The sequence below is a fragment of the Leucoraja erinacea genome, unplaced genomic scaffold (assembly GCF_028641065.1).
Source record: "Leucoraja erinacea ecotype New England unplaced genomic scaffold, Leri_hhj_1 Leri_235S, whole genome shotgun sequence".
In the NCBI taxonomy this organism is placed as follows: domain Eukaryota; kingdom Metazoa; phylum Chordata; class Chondrichthyes; order Rajiformes; family Rajidae; genus Leucoraja; species Leucoraja erinaceus.
In genome coordinates, this window is record NW_026576136.1 from 124,840 (window position 1) to 148,855 (window position 24,016).

The following is a 24,016-nucleotide window of genomic DNA, read 5'->3' on the forward strand; positions in this document are numbered from 1 at the left end:
CACTCATTCCTGGGATCATTCTTGTAAATCTGCTCTGGACCCTCTCCAGAGCCAGCAGATCTTTACATAGGTGCCCAAAATTGCACAAAATATTCAAAATGCAGCCTTACCAGCGCCTTATAGAATCTCAGCACTACATGCCTGCTTTTGTATACAAGCCCGCTTGAAATAAATGCTAGCATCGAGTTTGCTCTCTCTACTACCATTTCAACATGCTGATTAACTTTTTGGTAATCCTGCTCTAGCACTCCCAGCTCTCTTTGCACCAATTTCCGGATTCTCTCCCCATTTAGAAAATAGTTTACGCCTTTATTCCTACTAATAAAATGCATTACTCCACACTTTGCTAAACTATATTCCATCTGCCATTTCTTTGCCCACACTCCCAACCTGTCCAAGTCCCTGCTTTCTCTACACTGCCTGCCCCATCACCTATTTTCGTATCATCCGCAAAATTGTCCACAAAGCCTTAAAACCCCTCATCCAAACCATTGATATACAATGTGACGAGTAGGGGCCCCAGCACTGACAAGTATTGCATCTTCTCTGCAGTTTCTCATGAAAGACTCAGTCATATTGATTCAATTTAAGTTTATTATTGTTATGTATTTCGTGGGGCACAGTGAAAAAGCTTTCAGTTGCATGCAATCCAATTAAATCAGAAAATACTATTCATGTACACAATCAAGCTAAATGTAAGTACAATAGGTATAAAAAAAAGGGGAAGAGACAGGATACAGAATATAATTCTCAGCATTGAAGCGCAATATATTGTCTGAAGCACCCAGCATTGTTGCATCATAGCTGGAAATTGAGTGGTTTTAATACAGGCTTTGTTACCTCGTTCAGAACCTAAGAAAAAGATGGCGGCGCTGCCTTAGCAGCTGCGGCTCGCCTGCAGTCTGTCTGTTTTTTCTTTCTTTTTTTGTGTTGTTCTTTTGTCCTGTTTAGTTGATTTTTTGGTTTATTATGTTGTGTATGTGGGGGGGGGGACTTCTTTTGTCATATCCCCCGTCTCCACCTGCGCCGAGGCCTAATGGTGGAGCTGGCGGCCTCGGAGCTGGGGCAGCGGCAGCAGCGGCTGGGACAGCGGCGACCAGAACTCGGAGCTGGGCAGCGGCAGCGGCCGCCCGGCATCGGAGCTGGGACCGCGGCGGGATGGTGGTGGCGGCGGCGGCAGCGGCTGGGACGGCAGCAGCGGCAGCGACAGTGGCAGTGGCGACCTCGCCTCGGAGTGGGGACAGCGACAGCGGCAGCCTGGCCTCGGAACGGTGGCAGCGGCAGCGGCCACACGGCATCGGAGCCGCGGCAGCGGCGGGTTGGCCTCGGAGCTGGGACAGCGGCGACCAGAACTCGGAGCTGGGGCACGTTCTGGCGGCAGCGGCCACTCGACCCGACCGCGGGCCCAGTGGACGACAGCGGCGGCTGGGACAGCGGCAGCGGCCTCGGCGCAGAGGGAGAATAAGAAGGGATGAGACAAAGACTTAAGACTTTTGCCTTCCACCACAGTGAGGAGGTGCCTGTTGAAGTCACTGTGGTGGATGTTAATTTGTGTTTATTGTGTGTTTTGTCATTTTTACTATATGTAGGACTGCAAGGGAACAAAATTTCGTTCAGACCGCAAGGTCTGAATGACAATAAAGGCTACTTTTTACTACTTGTATTTGAAGCCTGGCTGTGTGCGCTGTGAAGTGCCTGTCCCACTTGGGCGTAATTTGTGTGTCATTTACGGGACAGGCCAGTAGTGGGAGAAAGCACTGGGGCATCACACTTGTTCATTGTTTAGCGGGCATAGTGTTGTTCAGGAAGATATCAAGTTTTGACTATAGAGATTATTTATTTGTTATTCTTTTCATTATATATTTCCCAATAGCAGGCAAGAGCATCCTGGATCTGCCTGTCAGTTTTTGTGAATCTCTCGTAATTGACGTCCATTTCTTCCAACATCCGTACGCCACTGCTGATAGCATCAAACGCCTCCGCCAGTTTCTTTGTTGTGAACGTTTTTGGTGCCTCGGCTATAACTTCTTCTTCCACTGCCTCAGCTTCTTTTCTTCTTTCTTCCTCCAGTTCGATCAGATCCTCATTGGAAAGCTCTTCAGCCTCAATGCCAACAAGCTCATGAATATCTTCTTCATCAATGTCCAACTTTAGCTGGTTCCCAAGCACCAATATCTTGTTTCTTACTATGATATCAACAGCAGAATCTTTGTTAAAACTTTTGAATGTATCCACATGTGTCTTCATAACTTTCTTCCAAACACCCTTCATGCATTGCTGTGTGACATCTTTCCACGCTGCAGCGATGTTCCGGGTAGCATTTAGAATGTTAAAACCGTTCCAAAAGTCTCGGAGTGTTCGGCCAGATTCAGTCGATCGAACAGCCTGCGCAAACGTTTGCCATAAATAGTAGGCTTTGAACGTAGCTATTACGCCTTGATCCATTGGTTGAATGAGTGCGGTTATGCTCGGTGGCAAATACACAACCTTTACATCGGGATGCATGTTCTCGATATGCTGCGGATGTCCTGGAGCATTATCCAAGATCAGAAGAATTTTGAATGGGATTTTGTTTTCCCAACAATATTCTCTTGCCTCCGGAATAAAACAGTTTTAGATACCAGTCGGCAAACAATGCTGATATCATCATGGCTTTCCTGTTATGGCGATAATGAACCGGAAGTGTTTCCTTGCTCACATTCTTCAATGCTCTAGGGTTCTCTGAGTGGTAGATTAATAAAGGCTTTAATTTGAACCCTGAGACATTTCCACCCAAAAGCAGCGTTACACGGTCTTTGTATGTCTTGAATCCTGGCATTGTCTTCGACTCTTGATGAATGTATGTGTGTTCTGGCATACGCTTCCAGAACAAGCATGTTTCATTGACATTGAATATTTGTTGTGGCAAATATTTCTCATCCTCAATTATCCTATTCAGCTCTTCCTTAAAAGCTTTGACACCTTCAGTATTGGCACTTGCTGCCTCACCGCTGACCTTCACATTATTAAAATTATTACGCCTTTTGAAGCGTTGGAACCATCCAGGACTTGCTGTAAACACTTGTGGATACGTAGGATCATCAGAATTCTCTTTTAGTGTATTGAAAAAATCTCTTGCCATAGCCTGGATCGTCGATAAGCTGAGCGGTTTGTGCTTCTGTATCTGGTCTTTCATCCATGTGACAAGTAATCTCTCCATATCACCAATCGGCCCAGCTTTTTTGTTTCTGATGACCGTGGATTTAACCGATGCTGACGATTTCACTGCATCTCTGATTCGCGTCTTATCTTTGCAGATGGTCGAGATCGTCGATTGTGGAAATCCTAACTCACGTGCGATGGCTATTACTGGCTTGCCACGTTCACGCAGGGCAATTATCTTGAGTTTCATCTTAAGAGGAATTCTCGTCTTCTTCTTCTTCTCACCAGAAGCAGAAGACACAGATGGGCAGTTTGTAGACATGATGGGATGCAAAAACACACAACACAATACACTGTATCCAGAAAACGTTGGCAACACAGAACACTGTGGCGTATCGGTTGTTTTTAGTCGTGATCTCGTGGCTGAGGAGCATCTGTAAACAAGAGATTATAGAATACACTACTTTAGCTTGGCATCGTTCGACAAAGTTATTGTGGATTGAGGAGTCTATTTCTATGCTGTCTTGTTCTGGTTTTGACTGGTTTTGTCTCCCTGCTCTAGGGAGGACCTCATTAAGATGGCAAGAATGGGGAGAATATTGACGAGGATGTTGCCATTGCATTATTCGTTGAATCATGGAAGATTGAGGAGAAGAAGAAGAGAGGATCTTATAAAGGGGTATAACATCATGGGGATGGAATGAATACACAGTACTTTACCCAGAGTAAGGAAATCAAGAACCAGAGGATGTAGGTTTAAGTGTGAAGGGTAAAATTTAATAGGAAAACCTGAGGGACACCTTTTTTACCCAGAGGGTGGTGAACATACAGAACGAGCTGCCACAGGTAGTTGAGGCAAGTACTATAACAACATGTGAAAGATTCTTGGACAGGTACATGGACAGGAAAGGATTGGAGAGTTATGGGCCAAATGTGGGCAGGTGGTACTAGCGCAGATGGGGCATCTATGTCGGCATGGTCAAGTTGGGCCGAATTCCTGTTTCCGTGCCGTATGACTTCGACTATGTCTCTAAATTTGATGCTTCACTTTTCGTTCTAATTTCTGGTGAAAAGAGCAGGGCCAGAATGGAATTGGGCCATCAAGAAATGGGCAATTAATGGGATAAGGGTCACATAGCGTAGTTACATTCAAAATATTGTGTCCATGTCAATATCAGGATTCTGTCCACATTAATCCTGTTTACCAGCACTTGCTCAATGGTCAACTATGCTTTGGTGATACAAGTGCTTATCCTATCACTTAAGATAGATGGAAAGTATCGCTTCCACTGTTTTCCCAGTGAATGCATTCTCTGAGTGAAACTCATTTTTTTTCCTTACAGCAACAAGAGATTAGTTTGCAAAAATAGAGACACAAGAGATTAGTGTCCACAATTAGAGCACATGGTATTGGGGGTAGGGTATTGACATGGATAGAGAACTGATTGGCAGACAGGAAGCAAAGTGTAGGAATTAACATGTCCTTTTCAGAATGGCAAGCAGTGATTAGTGAGGTGCCACAAGGCTCAGTGATATATATTAATGATTTAGACAATGGAATTAAATGTAACGTCTACAAGTTTATGGATGACACGATGCTGGGTGGCAGTGTGAGCTGTGAGGTGGATGCTATGAGGCTGCAGGGGTGGCTTGGATAGGTTGGGTAGGCAGAAGAATGGCAGATACAGTATAATGTGCATAAATGTGATGTTATTAACTTTGGTGGCAAGAACAGTGCAGATTATTATCTGAATGGAGTCAGATTAGGGAAAAAGGGAATGGGAATGAGACCTGGGTGTGCATGTATCTCAGTCACTGAAAGTAAGCATGCAGGTACAGCAGGCAGCGAAGAAAGCTAATGGCATTTCGAGGGGATTTTATTTTTGGAGCAAGTAGGTCCTATTTCAATTGTACAGGACCTGGGTGAGATGGCACCTGGAGTATTGTGTGCAGTTTTTATCTCCTAATTTGAGGACGGACATTCTTTCTATTGAGGGAGTGTTGGTTCACCAGGTTAATTCCCGGGATGGCGGGCCTGATATATGATGAAGGAATGGGTCAACTGGGCTTGTATTCACTGGAATTTAGATGGATGAGACGGGATCTTATCGGATCATAAAAAAATCTAAAAAGATTGGACAGGCTGGAGGCAGGAAAATTGTCCCCGATGTTGAAGGAGTCCAGAACCAGGGGGTCACAGTTTAAGAATAAAGGGTAGGCCATTTAGTACTGACATGAGAAAAACTTTTTCACCCAGAGAGTTGTGAATCTGTGGAAATGTCTGACACAGAAGGCAGTGGAGGCCAATTCACTGGATGTTTACAAGAGAGAGTGAGATTTAGCTTTTATGGCTAAAAGAATCAACGGATATGGGGAAAAAAAGCAGGAATGGGGTACTGATTTTAGATGATCAGCCAAGATTATATTGAATGGCAGTGCTGGCTCGAAGGACAGAATGGCCCACGCCTGCACCTATTTTTCTATGTTTCTATGTTTCTAACTAAACCCCGTACATCTCAGCTTAATTCTATGTTCACTAATCTTAGACATGTTGACTTGGAGTGGTTAGATGTGTATACTATATCTACTATTATTTCAGTGGTAATCTTGATTTGTCAACAATTCAAAGAATATGTACAAAAATACTTACCAATATAATTACTGAAGGAGGAAAATATACTTCACACTTTGGGCAAATTGGTGATCTTCTAATACGAGGCAAAAAGATGTTTAAATGTTTTTAAATTGCACTATTCACCTATTCACCATTGGCAATTACCACATGACTTCACCTTGCAGTAATTAGGCAATGCAAGATATCAGAAATAGTTTCTTCATGATAGTGTTAATGTGAACAACAGTTGTGGAAATGTTCAGTGGGTGGAAGAGAAAGACTTGGGAGATTTATTGCAGTTCTGATCATTTTTAATAGGATATCAAGAAGCACACAGCGAGGCAGGTCAATGATGAAAATAAAGATATACGCCAAGTAGGGTATGGACGTTACTGTGTGAATGGATGGCCGTTTAGAAGGAGATTGGGAATAATCAAAGCAGGAGATGGCCAAAGAATACGAGGGATGATATATAAACAGGGTTTACATAGGGTGGCAGAGCTCTAAAGTGATAGTGTGATGCAGTGTGGAAACAGGCCCTTCGGCCTAACTTGCCCACACCGGCCAACATCTCCCAGCTACACTAGTCCCACCTGCCTGTACTAATCTGTCCTATCCATGTAACAGTCTAACTGTTTCTTAAATGTTGGGAAAGTCCCTACCTCAACTACCTCTTCTGGCAGCTTGTTACATACACCCACTATCTTTTGTGTGATAATGTTACTACTCAGATTACCATTGAATCTTTTCCCCTTCACCTTGAACCTAAGTCCCATGGTCCTTGATTCACCTACTCTGTACAAGAGGCTCTGTGCATCTACCCGATTTGTTCCTCTCATGATTTTATACACATTTATAACATCACTCTCATTATCCTGTGCAAGGAATAGTGCCCCAGCTTACTCAACCTCTATCCTCATAAATCTTCTCTGTACCCTTTCCAGCTTGACAACATCTTTCCTATAACATGGTGCCCAGAATGGAACACAACACACTAAATGCAGCCTCACCAACATCTTATGTAACTGCAACATGACATCCCAACTCTTTGGTGCCAGGTGACTGACTTCATCCACTTCACCACTAACTTCCATCCAGCACTCAAATACACCTGGAACATTTCCGACACTTCCCTACCATTCCTTGACCTCACTATCTCCATTGCAGGTGATAGACTTCAGACTGACATCCACTATAAACCCACTGACTCCCATGGCTATCTGGACTGCACTTCTTCCCACCCTGCTTCCTGTAAGGACTCCACCCCCTACTCCCAATTCCTCCGTCTACACTGCATCTGCTCCCAGGATGAGGTGTTCCACACCAGGGCATCTGAAATGTCCTCATTCTTCAGGGAACGGGGGTTCCCCATCTCCAACATAGATGAGGCTCGCATCAGGGTCCCTTCCATACCCTGCAACACTGCTCTCTCTCCCCATCCCTCCACTCGCAACAAGGGCAGAGTCCCCCTAGTCCTCACCTTTCACCTCACCAGCCGTCACATACAAAAGGTAATCCTCCGTCAGTTTCGCCACCTCCAACGTGACCCCACCACTCGCCACATCTTCTCATCTCCCCCCATGTCTGCTTTCCGCAAAGACCGCTCCCTCCATAACTCCCTTGTCAATTCTTCACTCCCCTCCCATACCACCCCCTCCCCGGGCACTTTCCCTTGCAACCGCAAGAGATACAACACTTGTCCCTTTACCTCCCCCCTCGACTCCATTCAAGGACCCAAGCAGTCGTTCCAGGTGCGACAGAGGTTTGCCTGCATCTCCTCCAACCTATTGCATCCGCTGCTCTAGGTGTCAGCAGATCTATATCGGTGAGACCGAGGTTGGGCGATCGTTTCGCCGAACACCTCCGCTCAGTCCGCAATAACCAACCTGACCTCCCGGTGGCTAAGCACTTCAACTCCCCCTCCCACTCCATATCCGACCTCTCTGTCCTGGGTCTCCTCCATGGCCAGAGCGAGCAACACCGGAAATTGGAGGAACAGCACCTCATATTCCGCTTGGGGAGTCTGCATCCTGGGGTCATGAACATTAAATTCTCCCAATTTTGTTAGTGCTTGCTGTCTCCTCCCTTTCCTCAGTCCCCCTGCTGTCTCCTCCCATCCCCCAGCCTTTGGGCTCCTCCTCCTTTGTCCATTCTTCTCCCCGCCCCCCCACCCCCGATCAGTCTAAAGAAGGGTTTCGGCCCGAAACGTTGCCTTTTACCTTCGCTCCATAGATGCTCCTGCACCCGCTGAGTTTCTCCAGCTTTTTTGTGTATCTTCTATAATCAATAGTCTGACTAATGATGGCCAATGTGCCAATAGCCTTTTCGACCACCCTATCTACCTGTGACTCCACCAAGGAACCATGCACGTGCACTCCTAGATCCCTCTTATCTACAACACTCGACAGAGGCCTATCATTCACTGTGTAGGTCCTGCCCATGTTAGAATTCCGAAAATGCAACACCTCATATTTCTCTGCATTAAACCCCATCAACCATTCCTCAGACCAACTGACAAATCTATCAAGATCTGCAAAACTACCAACTGTGTCATCAGCAAACTTGCTATTCATGCCATCTATGTTCTTATCCAAATCATTGATATAGATGACATACACTAACAGGCCCAGCACCGAGCTCTGAGGCACTATTCACAGGCCTCCTGTCTGATAAGCAACCTTCCTCCATCACCTGGGTACACAAAATTGCTGGAGAAACTCAGCGGGTGCAGCAGCATCTATGGGGCGAAGGAAATAGGCAACGTTTCGGGCCGAAACCCTTCTTCAAGTTGATTCAGCAATTTTGTGTACCTTCGATCTTCCAGCATCTGCAGTTCCTTCTTGAACACTTCCTCCATCATCTTCTGCTTTCTTCCATAGAGCCAATTTACTATCCATTCAGCTATCTCATTGGATCCTGTAGCGCCTTACAGCCCATAGACCTAGGTTCGATACTAACTACAAGTGGTGTCTGTACGGAGTTTGTATGTTCTACCCGTGACCTGCGTGGGTTTTCTCAGAGATCTTCGGTTTCTTCACAAACTACAAAGACGTACAGGTTTGAAAATTAATTGACTTGGTATGAATGTTAAATTATTGCTGGAGAACATGGATAAGGGGTTTGTCGGGGCAGTATCTATCTATCTATCTATCTATCTATCTATCTATCTATCTATCTATCTATCTATCTATCTATCTATCTATCTATCTATCTATCTATCTATCCCCATGTGATCCTGGAACTATGCCAAAACGGTACATGATAGCACTACATTTTTTTGCACCACCTTACCCACTATTGTCCTGTAGTCATTTGTGTCAAATTTCGTTCAGATTTATGTTATATTCCACAAGTTAAATGTTTACAAAACCCAATTTGAGAACCATAACTTGACAGATGCTAATGTAGTTGATGGGAGTTTCTGGCAGTTTGTAGCTATGATGTCACAATGGGATCTCACAATCCGCCACCCGACAATGACATCACAATGGGATTTCATTTGCAACAATGTTGTGATCATAGAACACTTAGTCCTGGCAAGAACAGGATGGGGAGGGGGAGGGGGCAGAGAGACGCTTGAACAGTCTGGGGAGGGAGTTCTGCAAGGGGCTGGGTAAGTAGAATTAGATTTTTTTTGTCCTGGTTTAAAAAGAGGGAGGATAAATGGCTATGGGTTGGGGAACGGGTTGCATTGGGGGGACGGGTGAGTGGTGGATTCTTACTTTGGGGAATGGGTTGGGTTGGGAGACCAGACCTCCCATGTGTCAGGGACCCATTGGGGGAATGGGCTGCGTTGGGGGAATGGGTAGGGGATGGAATCTTACATTGTAGAATGGGCTGTGTTGAGGGACCAAGCCTCCGATGGGGGTTATGGTGAGTGATCGAATATTGAGCTGGAAAAATGGGTAGCATTGGCAGACCAGGCATCCCATGTGACAGGGACCCAAAGGATGAGTGGTGGGATCTTACGTTGGGGAATGGGTTGCATTGGGGGAATGGGTGAGTGGTCGAAATGTGTTGTGTTGGAGAACAGGTGAGTGGTGGATTATTGCATTGGGGAATGGGGTACAATGGGTCCCACTTGATCTAGTATATCTATATAACTAAAATTCTGATCTTGACCACTTCCTGTTGTTCTGTATATTGATTTTAGAAAAAACGCTGCCACTTACGGCTGTGATTTTTGGCCATCTTACATAGAGCCCCCCTCCACTGTGCAGGACAAGAGGTTTTTTTTCCCATCGATGAAATATAATATAGTTATTAGTGTTTAACAAATGTTGAGATTCTCTCTCCTAAAGGCCACGCCCCTTCCGGAGGGACTATAAAACTCGGAAGTGTTTAGTGCCTCAGTCAGTCTCTGCAAGATTGGGGTGAGAGGGCCACGTCTCTCAGTCTGAGCTGTGAATAACACTGAACACATATCTACTAAACTGTGAGTGTGGTTTTACTGACCTTGAGTGCCCTTAATGTGGTTTGAAAATTAAAATGTGGTTGGTTTGAAATAAAGCACAGCAAATGGTTGTTGGTGGTGGTGTTTGGTTTGAAGTAAAGCATAATTAAAAGTCTAAACTTTACAACTTCCTGTTTGCACTGTATATTGATTTTAGATAAAACGCTACCAGTTACGGCTGTGATTTTTGGCCATCTTACTCAGTCCCCCTCCGCTCATTAAGTGCAGAGTATTCTTCCCATCAATGAAACATAAACGTGTTTAAAAAATGTTCAGAATCTCTCTCCTGTCAATCACACCATGAAAGCCACGCCCCTTCTGGTAGGAGGGTGGAGGGATTATAAAACCCAGAAGTGTGGGTGTGGCTCAGTCTCTTCAATAGGGAGAGGGAGAGACAGAGACAGAGACAGAGACAGAGACAGAGACAGAGACAGACAGAGACTCTGTCTGAGCTGTGAATCAAATGAACACACTGAATGTCTACTGAACTGTGAGTGTGGTGTTTATGTGGTGTTTTGTGTGGTTTTATGGTGGTTTTATGGTGGTTTCACCCTGTTAGAAATGGTATGAAATTGCACTTGAATTTGGTGACCTTACACCCTGCTTGAAGTGGCATGAAACTGCACTTGAGTTTGGTGGCCCTGTACCCTGCTTGCAGTGGTAGGAATCTGCACTTGAATTTGGTGGACTTGCACCCTGCTTGAAGTGGTACGAAACTGCACTTGAATTCATTGGTCTTGCACCCTGCTTGAAGTGGTATGAAACTGCACTTGAATTCGGTTGTCTTGCATCCTGCTTGAAATGGAATTTCAAGGAATAGCCGTGAGTCTACTGCCAGCCCACCAGCCGTGATGAGCTGCCAGCACATCAGGCTTGCATGACTGAGCTGCCACCCCAAGAATACATTTGGCCCACAATGTCCATACTAGCCCTCTGGAAACCGGTCCCTTCAGCCCGCCACACCCATACTAGCCGCTCCAGAAACCCCCCTGCCCCCCACCACTGGCCAATGTAGAAATTTGTGGAGAGGTGGAATATTGCGTTGGGGGACCAGCCCTCCCTTGTGAATATGGGACCTAACACTCCTAACACTAGTAACATATATTACTAAAACTCCCATTTTCTTTCTATCCATCTATCTATGCGTGTTTGCCAAGAGTCAAGAGTCAAGAGTATATTTAATTGTCATTTGGACCCCTGGAGGTCCAAATGAAATGCCGTTTCTGCAGCCATACATTACACACAAATAGACCCCAGACACAACATAATTACATTTTACATAAACATTCATCACATAGCTGTGATGGAAGGCCAAATAAACTTATCTCTCCACTGCACTCTCTCCCCCCCCGATGTCAGAGTCAAAGTCAAAGCCCCCGGCTGGCGATGGCGATTGTCCCGCGGCCATTAAAGCCACGCCGGGTGGTGCGAGGTCTTGGTGTTAGAGCCCCCAGCGTGCGCTCGCAAAGTCCCGCATTCCAAGCCGCGCGGGGCAGTGGTGCTAAGCCCCGCTCCAGGAGCTCTTCGACCCCGCAACTCGGGCGGGAGAAGTCGCCGTTGCAGGAGGCCCGAAAAGCGGTCTCCCTCCAGGGATCCGCGGGCTCCCGGTGCCGCCGTCCGCAGACCCGCAGCAGCAGCCTCCGACTCAGCGGCAGCAGCAGCAGCAGCAGCAGCAGCGGCAACGCTCCTCCACCGCTCCACCCGCTCCGGTCTCGGCCAGCTTCGCGACGGTGAGGTGAGTCGGCACCTGAGTCCCCGGCTTCTTCCTGTTGGAGGCCGCTCCTCGTTGCGGCCTCAACGACAGCTGAGACCCGACGAGAAAAGGTCGGGTCTCCAGTGCAGGGAGAGATTCAAAAGTTTCCCCCCCCTCCCCCCCCCCCCCCCCCCCCCCACACACACACACCCAACATAAAATAACAAAAACTACATAAAAACACAGACAAAAAAAATAATAAAAACGCGGACAGGCTGCAGAGGCCGCTGCTGGCCAGAGTCGCGCCGCCTACCGGCGCATGTGATCCTGGAACTACGCCAAAATCATACACGGTAGCGTTAACATTTTTGCACCACCTTACTCGCCATTGTCCAGTGGTCTTTTGTATAAAGTTTTGTTCATATTATGTTATATTTCACAAGTTATTGACATTTATAAGTTTACAAAACCGCACTTTGAGAACAACAACTTGACAGATGCTCTGGAAGTTAATGGGAGATTCTGGCAATTTGCAGCTGTGACGGTCACAATGGGATCTCACAGTCCTCCACCCGACATTGACATCACAATGGGATCTAATTTACATAAGCTGCTGTGAACAGCCCTCCACTCGACAATTACATCACAATGGAATATGCTCCATCCACCAAAAAACAGCTCGACACACGATTGGTCGCTGCTGCTTGTCCCCAGCTCCTTCACTTCGAGCTGCCGCTGCCACGGGACACCAGCAGCGCGTGTGGTACTGAATTAATTTATGTGCGCACATAATTTAACACGAGGTCTGGCATGGACACAGGTACAGAACGCCAACGCCGTCCCCACCCCCCAACCAATAAAAGAGAGAGAGACTGAGCGAGACACAGAGAGAGAGAGAGACTGAGTGAGACAGAGAGAGAGAGAGAGAGGGACAGACAGAGAGAGAGAGAGACAGAAAGAGAGAGACAAGAGCGAGAGAGACAAAGAGAGAGACAGACAGAGAGAGAGAGAGAGAGAGAAAGAGACAGACAGAACAAACGGAGACGGACAGAGAGAGAGACAGAGAGACAGAACAGAGAGACAGACAGATAAAGAGAGATATATAAATAGAGTGAGGCAGAGAGAGATAGAGAGAGAGACAGAGGGAGGGGGAAGAGGAGGGGCAGGGAGTGCTGGGGACAAGGGAGAATGGAGGAGGATTGTTGGAAGAGGAATGGCGAGGTAATGAAGGAGGGAAGGGGGAGATGGGGAGGGAGGGAGGGAGGGGGTGAGGGGAAGAAGCTGAGGAAAGTTGGTGGGTGAGTGCAATATTGCATTGGGGGAACGGGACCAAACAGGACACATTTAGTCTAGTATATTACTAAAACTCTTGTTTGTTCCTATCCATGCATGTTTGCGCACTCTGATTTGGTGATATCGTCAAAATACACCAAAATGATACACGACAGCAGTACAATTTACTCACAATTGCACCACTTTACTCATAATTGTCAAGTGATGGTTTGTATCAAGTTTCATTCAGATTGATGTTATACTCTATAAGCTAATGACAGGCAAAACAAAAGAGATGATCATCGACTACAGAAGGCACAGAGTGGACCCTGCCCCGCTCTGCATCAACGGGGATTGTGTTGAGAGGGTGTCTACCTTCAAATTCCTGGGAACGCACATCGCGGAGGACCTCTCCTGGTCTGCCAACACTTCAGAGGTGGTAAAAAAGACCCAGCAGCGATTGCACTTCCTGAGAGTATTTATTAAATTTTAAAGTGTAATATTCTCCCAGTGCAATGTTCTACCTAGGTGTGATTAATCCAATTTACCTACTATTTTAAGCAGTTGAATAACATATTGAATGTATTGGATGTGTTTTTATCTTGTCTTAATTCGTTTTGATTGCATTGATCAGTAGCTCTCCTAATTTCATTTGTATCTCTAAGTACAATGACCATAATGTCTTATTATTATTATTATTATTATTATTGACTTTTAAAACTTAAAAAAAAATTAAACAGCGCTCCCACTTGCCTTTAGCAGTGTTTGATGTCACAATGGCATTAATTTACATAAACTGCCGGTTTCATTGTGGGGGGGGGATGTTGGGGGAGGTGAGCGCAGACGCATCACAATGGGACACAGACACAGACAGGGCCTGGAGCCACGATCCTCCCTCCCATTCCCACGGCTCAGGACAGCTCAATGGGATCTCAATTACATTTTTAAAAAAGCATATTGGACACAGGCACAGACAAGGCCCATGTGGGGAGCGCAGCTCGACATCCCATATAACCATATAACAATTACAGCACGGAAACAGGCCATCTCGGCCCTACAAGTCTGTGCCGAACAACTTTTTTTCCCTTAGTCCCACCTGCCGAAGTCCGATTGGTCTGGCTCCCATGAGAGGGGAGCACAGCGTCCAAGCAGAGAAGGGTGGTGAAGGGTGGGGGGAGGGAGGATAATGGAGGAAGTGTCTAGGGAACTGAAGAGTGGCTCAATGAGTCCCACTTGGTCGAGTATATTATTAAAACTTTCTTCTTTGTGAGTCTGTCTGCCCAAGTGCTCCCGGAACCACGCCAAAACGGTATACGGTAGCACAACAATTGTTGCACCAACTTACTCACCATTGTCCTGTGGTGTGCTTTCATCAAGTTTTGTTCAGATTGATGGTTTATTTTACAAGTTATTCACATTTTACAAAATCCAGTTTGAGAAAAATCACTTGAAGTTGCAATGGCAGTTAGCAGGCATGACATCACAATGAGATCTCATTTACATAAACTGCCTGTAGCAGTGTTTCAGTGTTGCAAAGTTAACCAAGACAGGACTCCCAGTGCAATCAGAGATTTTTAACATTGTTGTAGGAGAGGGGAAGGGAACGAGGAGAGCATTGCTCTCTCTTCACATTGTGTTTTTGATTTTCTTTTTTTGGACTGAATTCTGTTTTTAATTTGTGTCTCTGTGATGTCTTTATTACTTATTTTATTCTGATTATATGTTTTTATTCCTATTAATCTATGTAAGGTGTCCTTGAGATGTCTGAAAAGCGCCCATTAAATTAAATTTATTCTTCATCTTATTATTATTATTATTGTTGTTTAATGATATTTAAACAGATAGAGAGAGAGGAGGGGCGAGAGGGGTTATGGAGGGAGGTAGGGAGAATGAGGGTAGGAGAGAGGGAGTAGGAGGGAGAGGTGAGGGAGGGAGTGGGGGAGGGGAGAATGAGTAGAGGGGAAAGAGGAGGGAGGGTGAAGAGGTGAGAGGGAGTGTTGGGAGATGAGGGGATATGAGCCACACCTGTGCAGTTGGGGGCTACGCCTGAGTGGTAAAATATTGCAGAACGGGTTGCTTTGAGGGAACGGGTGAGTGGTGGAAATGGGTTGCGTTTGGGGAATGCCTGAGTGGTGGAATGTTGCGTTGGGAAAATGGGTCACAGTATTCTTATAGATCACCTAGGAAATCGAGTCAGCCAGTCATATCAGATACTACATTGGTTCCTATCATTTTGTAAGTGAAAGGAAGTACTTTGTTAGCCTTGGGGAGTATGTGTCACAGCCACATGATATAGCATGCCTAGGTAGCTGCCTTGGCCCGTTACTCATTTCCTTGTACAGGCTGCCACTAGGAGGAGTTATCAGACAGCATAATGTCAGCAGCATAATGACAGCATCATTCTTCAGGGAACAGGTTCCCCTTCACCCTCACCTTCCCCTTCACCCTCCCCTACTATTGATGAGGCTCTCACCAAGGTCTCTTCAATACCCCGCAACACTGCTCTCTCTCCCCATACCCCCACTCGGAACCAGGGCAGAGTCCCCCTAGTCCTCACCTTCCACCCCACCAGCCACCAAAAAGTCCTCCGTCATTTTCGCCACCTCCAACGTGACCCTGCCACTCACCACATTTTTTCCCATCCCCATCCCCCCCCCCCCCCCCCCCCCCCCCCCCCCCCCGTCTGCTTTCCGCAAAGACCACTCCCTCCGCAACTCCCTGGACAATTCTTCCCTTCCCATCCACACCAGTCCCTCCCCAGGCACTTTCCCTTGCAACCTCAAGAGATGCTACACTTGTCGCTTTACTCCCCCCTCGACTCCATTCAAGGACCCAAGCAGTCGTTCCATGTGCGACAAAGGTTCACCTGCATCTCCTCCAACCTCGTCTATTGCATCCGCTGCTCTGGATGTCAGCTGTTCTACATTGGTGAGACCAAGCGTAGGCTTGGCGATCGTTTCGCTGAACACCTCCGCTCGGTCAACATTAATCAACCCTATCTCCCTGTGGTTCAGCACTTCAATCCCCCCTCCCATTTCGAATCCGACCTTTCTGTCCTGGGCCTCCTCCATGGCCAGAGTGAGCAACACCGGAAATTGGAGGAGCAGCACCTCATATTTTGCTTGGGCAGTCAGCACCCAAGCGGCATTAACATTGACCTCTTTCTCAGCTCTTCCACAGCCCTCTGGCTCCACCTCTTACTTTCTTCTTCCCCCCCCCCCCCCCCCCCCCCCCCCACCCTACATCAGTCGGAAGAAGGGTTTCGGCCCAAAACTTTGCCTATTTCCATAGATGCTGCCTCACCTGAGTTTCTTCAGCATTTTTGTCTACCTTTGATTTTCCAGCATCTGCAGTTCCTTCTTGAGCATAATGTAAATTTTCTGTTTTGATGATGACACTCAGTCATACTTCTCTGTTGAACGAACCACAAAAATCTTAATTTCTTTGATAGAAACATAGAAAATAGGTGCAGGAGTAGGCCATTCGGCCCATCGAGCCTGCACCGCCATTCAATATGATGATGGCTGATCATCCAACTCGGTATCCTGTACCTGCCTTTTCTCCATACCCCCGATCCCTTTAGCCACAAGGGCCACATCTAACTCCCTCTTAAATATAGCCAATGAACTGGCCTCGTCTATCTTCTGTGGCAGAGAGTTTCAGAGATTTGCCAATCTCTGTGTGAAAAATGTTTTTCTCATCTCGGTCCTAAAGGATTTCCCCTTTATTCTTAAACTGTGACCCCTTGTCCTGGATTTCCCCAACATTAGGAACAATCTTCCTGCATCTAGCCTGTCCGACCCCTTAAGAATTTTGTAAGTTTCTATAAGATCCCCCCTCAATCTTCTAAATTCTAGCGAGTACAAGCCGAGTCTATCCAGTCTTTCTTTATATGAAAGTCCTGACATCCCAGGAATCAGTCTGGTGAACCTTCTCTGTACTCCCTCTAAGGCAAGAATGTCTTTCCTCAGATTAGGAGACCAAAACTGTACGCAATACTCCAGGTGTGGTCTCACCAAGACCCTGTACAACTGCAGTAGTACCTCCCTGCTCCTATACTCAAATCCTTTTGCTATGAATGCTAACATACCATTCGCTTTCTCCACTGCCTGCTGCACCTGCATGCCTACTTTCAATGACTGGTGTACCATGACACCCAGGTCTCGTTGCATCTCTCCCTTTCCTAATTGGCCACCATTCAGATAATAGTCTGCTTTCCCGTTTTTGCTATCAAAGTGGATAACCTCACATTTATCCACATTATATTGCATCTGCCATGCATTTATTTGCCCACTCACCCAGCCTTTCCAAGTCACCTTGCAGCCTCCTAGCATCCTCCTCACAGCTAACACTGCCCCCCAGCTTCGTGTCATCCGCAAACTTGGATGAACATTCAATTTATTCGTCCAAATCATTAATATATATCGTAAATAGCTGGGGTCCCAGCACTGAGCCTTGCGGTACCCCACTAGTCACTGCCTGCCATTGTGAAAATGACCCGTTTACTCCTACTCTTTGCTTCCTGTTTGCCAGCCAGTTCTCTATCCACATCAATACTGAACCCCCAATACTGTGTGCTTTAAGTTTGTATACTAATCTCTTAGGTGGGACCTTGTCGAAAGCCTTTGAAAGTCCAGATATAACACATCCACTGGTTCTCCCTTATCTACATATAAACATACTATATGTTCTCTTGTTTTTAATGTGCATCTATAATCATCTACCATAGCAAAATAGACACTGATTATATGGCTTATATATGCTCTTGAATGTATTGGGATTTTCCACAATCTCCCTAATGCCGCAGATATTTAATTACCTCGTTTCCCCTCCCAATTCCTTTCTGAAATTCTCACCTTCACCCTCTGCATTCCTCGAGACCTTTGATATTCTCCATTCATGATGTTGTTGATGAACTGCACTAACCTACAGCAGTGATGATCACATTGCAAAATAACCCGGGGACTCAAGGGAATTCATGTTTTGGATAAATCACGCTATTGAAAAATAATATTTTGCAGGGCTCTGGAGCAGCAACAAAGGTGATCATTTAATTGGATAGTTATTTCAGAAAGCCTGCAGAAGCACAACAAGCAAAATGCACTGCACGATTCTGTGATTTTTAACAACTTTAACAGTATTAAAAAGTACGTAGGAAGGAGCTGCAAAAATCAGTGGAAGCCAAGTCAATGGATATTTGTAATACAGAGATAGATAGATTCTTGATTAATATGGGTGTCACGGGTTATGGGGAGAAGGCAGGAGAATGGGGTTGAGAGGGGAAGATAGATCAGCCATGATTGAAAGTGTAGGAACGAACTGCAGATGCCTGTTTTAAATCAAAATGCTGGAGTAACTCAGTGGGACATGCAGCATCCCTGGAGAGATGCTTCCTGTCCCGCTGAGTTAAGGGCCTGTCCCACCTGCATGCGATTGCGTGCGTCTAGCGCGACCAAACGTGGCCGCTTGAGGCGTACGGCCTCGTGGGGCCGGTCCCACTTCGATCGGCGGAGGCGTATGGAGTTTTGCGGGGTTCCAAAAATCTTGCACTGTCCGAAAATCCTGCGCACCAACGGCCTATCGGCCCGCAGTGCATTGAGGCCATACACAGCGTCTCGACGGGCATACGCAGCATCGCGAAGGGCGTACGCAGCGTCTTGACGTCGTACGCTGCATCTTGACAGCATATGACTAGCGCGTGGCGTTGCGCGATGATTTCACCGCCCAGCGTGCCGTTACGTGATGACGTCACCGCCCGACGCCGTGCGACGTCCAAATTCAGTCGGCCCGCCTCCTGCCCAGCTGATTGGTGAGTATGATGTCGGGACCAGCCCCGCACAACTCTATACGCCTCCACGGTTCAAATTGGGACTGGCCCCACGAGGCCGTATGCCTCAAGCCACCACGTTTGGCCGCGCTAGACGCGTGCAATCGCATGCCGGTGGGACTGGCCCTTTACTTCGGCATTTTGTGTCTAGCCATGATTGAATGGTGGAGTAGACTTGATGGGCCGAATGCCCTAATATTGCTCTGTCACTTATGAACTTATGCTGGTTTATATCAAAGATAGACACAAAATGCTGGAGTAACTCAATGGGTCAGGCAGCTTTTCTGGAGACAAAGAATAGGTGACGTTTCTGGTCAGAACCCTTCTTCAGCCCCACACTTAAAAGATGCAGACTGTTTATACTGGGAGTGGTTTCCCTGATAAGTAGGTTAAGTAGGTTGGCAACAGAGCTACAGAGATGTTGGGCAGGCTAGGACTTTATTCCTTGGAATGCAGGAGGCTGACAGGTGATCTCATGGAGGTTTATAAAATCATGAGGGGAATAGACAAGGTGAATGCACAGAGTCTTACCCAGGGTAGAGGAATCAACCAGAGGATATAGATTTAAGGTGAGAGGGAAAAGATTTAATAGAAACTTGAGAGACAAATTATTCGCGGGAAAGGTGGTGGGTATATAGAATGAGCTGCCAGAGGATGTATTTGAGGTAGGTACTATAACAGCATTTAAAAGAAGATACAGGTACATGGATAGGAAAGTTTTAAACAGAGGTGGGTCAAACACAGGAAAATGGGACGAGCGTCCATGGGGCTTCTTGGTCAACATGGATGAGTCGGGCCAAAGGGTCTGTTTCCGTGCTGTATGTCTCTGTGACTCTAACCATGCATTTGTCACTGCTTCTCAGTGGGAAATGATTACCATTGAGCTATTGGGGAAGTACCAATAATTTAGACATTAGACTGTAGAGAAACAGCATGGAATAAGGCCCTCTGACCTATCGAATCCACGATGACCACTATCCTACACACGGGGCAATTTACTATTTTTACCAAAGCAAATTAACCAACAAACCTGCACGTCTATGGAGTGTATCTGTATCTCTCTATGACACTATTTTGGTAAAAAATAGTAAAGGCAACGTATTAAGCCATTTAGAGTCCATTCTGCCATTCAACCATGGCTTCTGCCTTCTCCTCATAAGCTTTGATGCCCTTACTAATCGGGAACCTGCCAATCTCCGCTTTAAAAATACCCGTTGACTTGGTCTCCACAGCTTTCCGTGGCAATGAATTCCACAGATTCATCATCCTTTGGCTCATGAAATACCTTCTCAACTCCATTCTAAAGGTGCGTCCTTTCTTTCTGAGGCTGTGCCCTCTGGTCCTGAACTCATCCACCAGTGGAAACATCCTCTCCACGTCCACTCTATCCAATCCTGGATAATCCCATACAAATCACTCTGTGTTTTGATTAAACTCCCTGCACCTGCAGTTCCTTGTGTCTCCTTGTGCCTTCTATTTTTAGATCTTCCCCATTGGGAAGGTGAGACCAGGTGTGAATTTGTTTTGGTGAATAACATTAGCAAAGGAATTGTCAAACCTGGAATTTTTTATAAGGTTTATATGTACGATAGCCTGTAAGATTATTTGCAGGTGCAACCCTTTGATACTGAGAACATTTCTAATCAGTGCATATTTATATATAATGACTGCATTATAATGTAATTCCCCCATGTGTTAGATGGTCCGGGATGTGTAGGCCTACTTTCATGTTCAGGTAAAGACACGATCTTCTCAAGAGGATAATGTTCAAAGTCAGCAGAGCGGCGGAGAACAGAACACAAGAATCTGCAGATGCTGGAAGATTGAGCAAAACTCAAAGTGCTGGAGGAACTCAGTGGGTCAGGCAGCATCTGTGGAGGGAATGGACAGGCGACGTTCTGGGTCGTGTCCCTTCTTCATACTGATAGAAGTGGGCAGGTGAAGGGTGAAAATGGAGAGGTGGGGATGGGATTAAGCCTGGCAAGTGATAGATGGTTACAGGTGAGGAGGATTGGATTGGCAGATGAGTGGACAAAGGCTAGAGATGATAAGGAGACAAAAGGGTGTCAGATAAAGAAGAGAAGAATGAAATGTAGTGAAAAGGGCTGGAAAAAGGGGATTACCTTGGGTATGGACAGGATTGCTCTCAAAATCCCTGCCTGTTTTTTTTTCTTTTCATGAAATGAAAACTGTGTTATATCACCCCAGTATTATACTCCCTGTGAGATTCAGGATAGTCTATAAAGTCCTCCTTGTCTATAAAGCCCTAAACAGCATAGGAGCAGCATATTTTACAGACTCCCTCCTTCCCTATGCCCCTACTCGAGCACTCAGGTCTTCTGATGCCGGCCTGTTAGCCTCTCAAAACCACAGCAATAAGAAAATTGGTGAAGCAGTCTTTTCCAATGACCGCCTCCAAGATGTGAATACCCAGCCCAGTGTTATGAGAGACGCCCACTCAATTGACATTGTTAAACGGCAGCTAAAAACATATCTTTTAAATCAAACTTTTAACTGACTTTACTCTGTATTTGACCTCATTGTTTTCTGTCTTTTTACATTCTCAATTTTACATTTAATCTGTGTTTTTTACGCTATTAACTACCTTTGTCCTCCCTTTTTTTAAATTTATTTTTTGTTTAGATCTGTGTGGAAAGCAACTTAGGCTCTCACGAACTAACACTACGGCTTATGATATTTTTCTCCTCTATCTTGATTACTCTCATTTTCTGTTCTGCTGTGCTAAATTTGAAAATTGAAGTTGTACATGAACTGTATTATCTCATTATGTATTAGATACTTAAGTACTACATTATTATACTTACTTCTAAAAAAATAAAAAATAAAAATAATAAATAAAAACAAAGACCTGTGTGGAAAGAACTTTGGGTTACATTCAATTGTCTGAAAAGTGCTACACAAATAAAGTTATTATTATTATTATTATTATTATTATTATTATTATTATTATTATTATTATTATTATCTGTACTAGATCCCTCTGCTCTACAACTCTCCCCAGAGCCCTGCCATTCAATTTTAGGTAACTAATGCAACTGAACTGATTTTTCAAAATTCTAGATATGGGGAACCTAAAATGCAAATCTTAAGAAAAGAAAAGAAGACAAAGGAGAAAACCTTATAGTTCAACATATGGACGGAACAAAGGAGGACATGGGGTGGGGTGTCCGCCGTGAGGGAGGAGGGAAGAACAAATGGGGACCTGGCACAGCGGGGCGAAATTTGAAACTTTGGAAGCGCCCTTTATGCACTTGAACTTGCCACATGTGACAATAAAGTATTCAATTCAATTCAATGTCGTCGGTAAAATATGAATAGATATTGACTTTACAGCGGGTAGGTTGAAATTTGAGTTAACTAGGCAAGGTCAAAATGATTTTGTGAAGGGAAACCGTTACAAAGCAGCCTCCCCAGTCACCACCTCAAACTGGCAGCAATTAAATTAAGGAAAAAAATTAAACCAGCCTTTAACTCACCAAAGTCTTCTCTCAGTCAACAATGCACCTGCTTTTGAGTTTGAGTTTAGTTTACTGTTGTGTGTACAATACATGATTACAATCAAGCTAACCAGTTTCTACAGAGCTTGCTGTCACCTGATATTAAGTAGCCAATTGGAGGCTATGGGATCTAAAAATCACCAGATTGATTGGTTGAACTATTCCAATGCAAACTGTTGTCCTTGAATCATCTCCCAAGAGGAAGAAGGGACCTTCCCTTTCCAAACATGCTAATGAACTGTACCTTAATGCTATTTTCAACAACATCAACCGTGTAATCAATGAGGACATTACTGAAGGGATCCATCCCTTGAAAACCAAAGTTGTTAGCAGATAAAGTTTAAAGCTTATTTATGGTGGTCGTACGTTTAAATTACAGGCCTTACAACCATGTGAATATTGTGGAATATTGTGAACCCAGTGGACACGAGTTAATTTCCTTCATTAAACATCAATCTGGATTACAAAGATACTGTCAAGTATGGTTTCCATGACAACATGAAATTGTCCTAAGACAATTAATTCCCAGAGCATACACGTCTTGGTGAAAGAGTTAAATACAGTCAAATCTGATGTAGTTCACAAAATGGAGACTGAGCTGTTGTTCTGATGTAGTTTTATAAAATGTAATCCTGCTGTATAAGTATGTACAAAGGGAGGTATGTGTTCTAACCCAAAGCTCTCTCAAAGAATTCTAATGTTCTTTCGAGTTATCACTCATCTAGGTTCTGCCCCTTATCAGACTTGAAATTGTATTCTGTTCAAGGCCATAGCCTAACCATATGTAAATCACGAAACCACCAACAGTACTCCTTTGTTCTTCTGTTCCCAGGATTTCCCTAGCCTTATGTATTATAAGAGACAGTATGTGCCTCGTTAAGAAGTTTCTGTTGTTTTACTTTGTTTTTTGCTAATGCTAATTTGCTAATTGCTCACTGCCTGCTGCAGGTACAGCAGGCAGTGAAGAAAGCGAATGGTATGTTAGCATTCATAGCAAAAGGATTTGAGTATAGGAGCAGGGAGCTTCTACTGCAGTTGTACAGAGCCTTGGTGAGACCACACCTGTAGTATTGCATGCAGTTTTGGTCTCCTAATCTGAGGAAAGCCATTCTTGCCATAGAGGGAGTATATATAGCCATATAACCATATAACCATATAATAATTACAGCATGGAAACAGGCCATCTCGGCCCTTCCAGTCCCTGCCAAACACTTATTCTCACCTTGTCCCATCTACCTGCACTCAGACCATAACCCTCCATTCCTTTACCGTCCATATACCTATCCAATTTATTTTTAAATAAAAAATCGAACCTGCCTCCACCACTTCCACTGGGAGCTCATTACACACAGCTACCACTCTCTGAGTAATGAAGTTCCCCCTCATGTTGCCCCTCAAGTTCTGTCCTTCAATTCTCAAATCATGTCCTCTTGTTTGAATCTTCTCTACTCTCAATGGAAAAAGCTTATCCACGTCAACTCTGTCTATCCTTTCATCA

The 24,016-nt window shown here is 45.2% G+C and overlaps 1 protein-coding gene across 2 annotated transcripts; it reads right to left on the bottom strand.

The window, feature by feature from the left end:
- Positions 1–979: 979 nt before the first annotated feature.
- LOC129716434 (tigger transposable element-derived protein 1-like) lies at positions 980–24,016 on the bottom strand. 2 transcript variants are annotated; one of them, XM_055666309.1, is made up of 2 exons: positions 22,498–24,015; positions 980–3,575 (listed from the first exon to the last, which is right to left on the bottom strand). In XM_055666309.1, the coding sequence occupies exon 2, from the start codon at positions 2,503–2,505 to the stop codon at positions 1,837–1,839; it is 669 nt and encodes a 222-aa protein (XP_055522284.1). In that variant the 5' UTR covers positions 2,506–3,575; positions 22,498–24,015; the 3' UTR covers positions 980–1,836. The 2 variants fall into 2 exon arrangements, with proteins under 2 accessions (XP_055522284.1, XP_055522283.1); XM_055666308.1 differs by having other exon boundaries at positions 2,303–3,575; positions 22,498–24,016.

Bases quoted from the DNA above. Each gene is read 5' to 3' on its own strand.
- LOC129716434 (XM_055666308.1), bottom strand. From the start codon at position 3,463: ATGTCTACAAACTGCCCATCTGTGTCTTCTGCTTCTGGTGAGAAGAAG.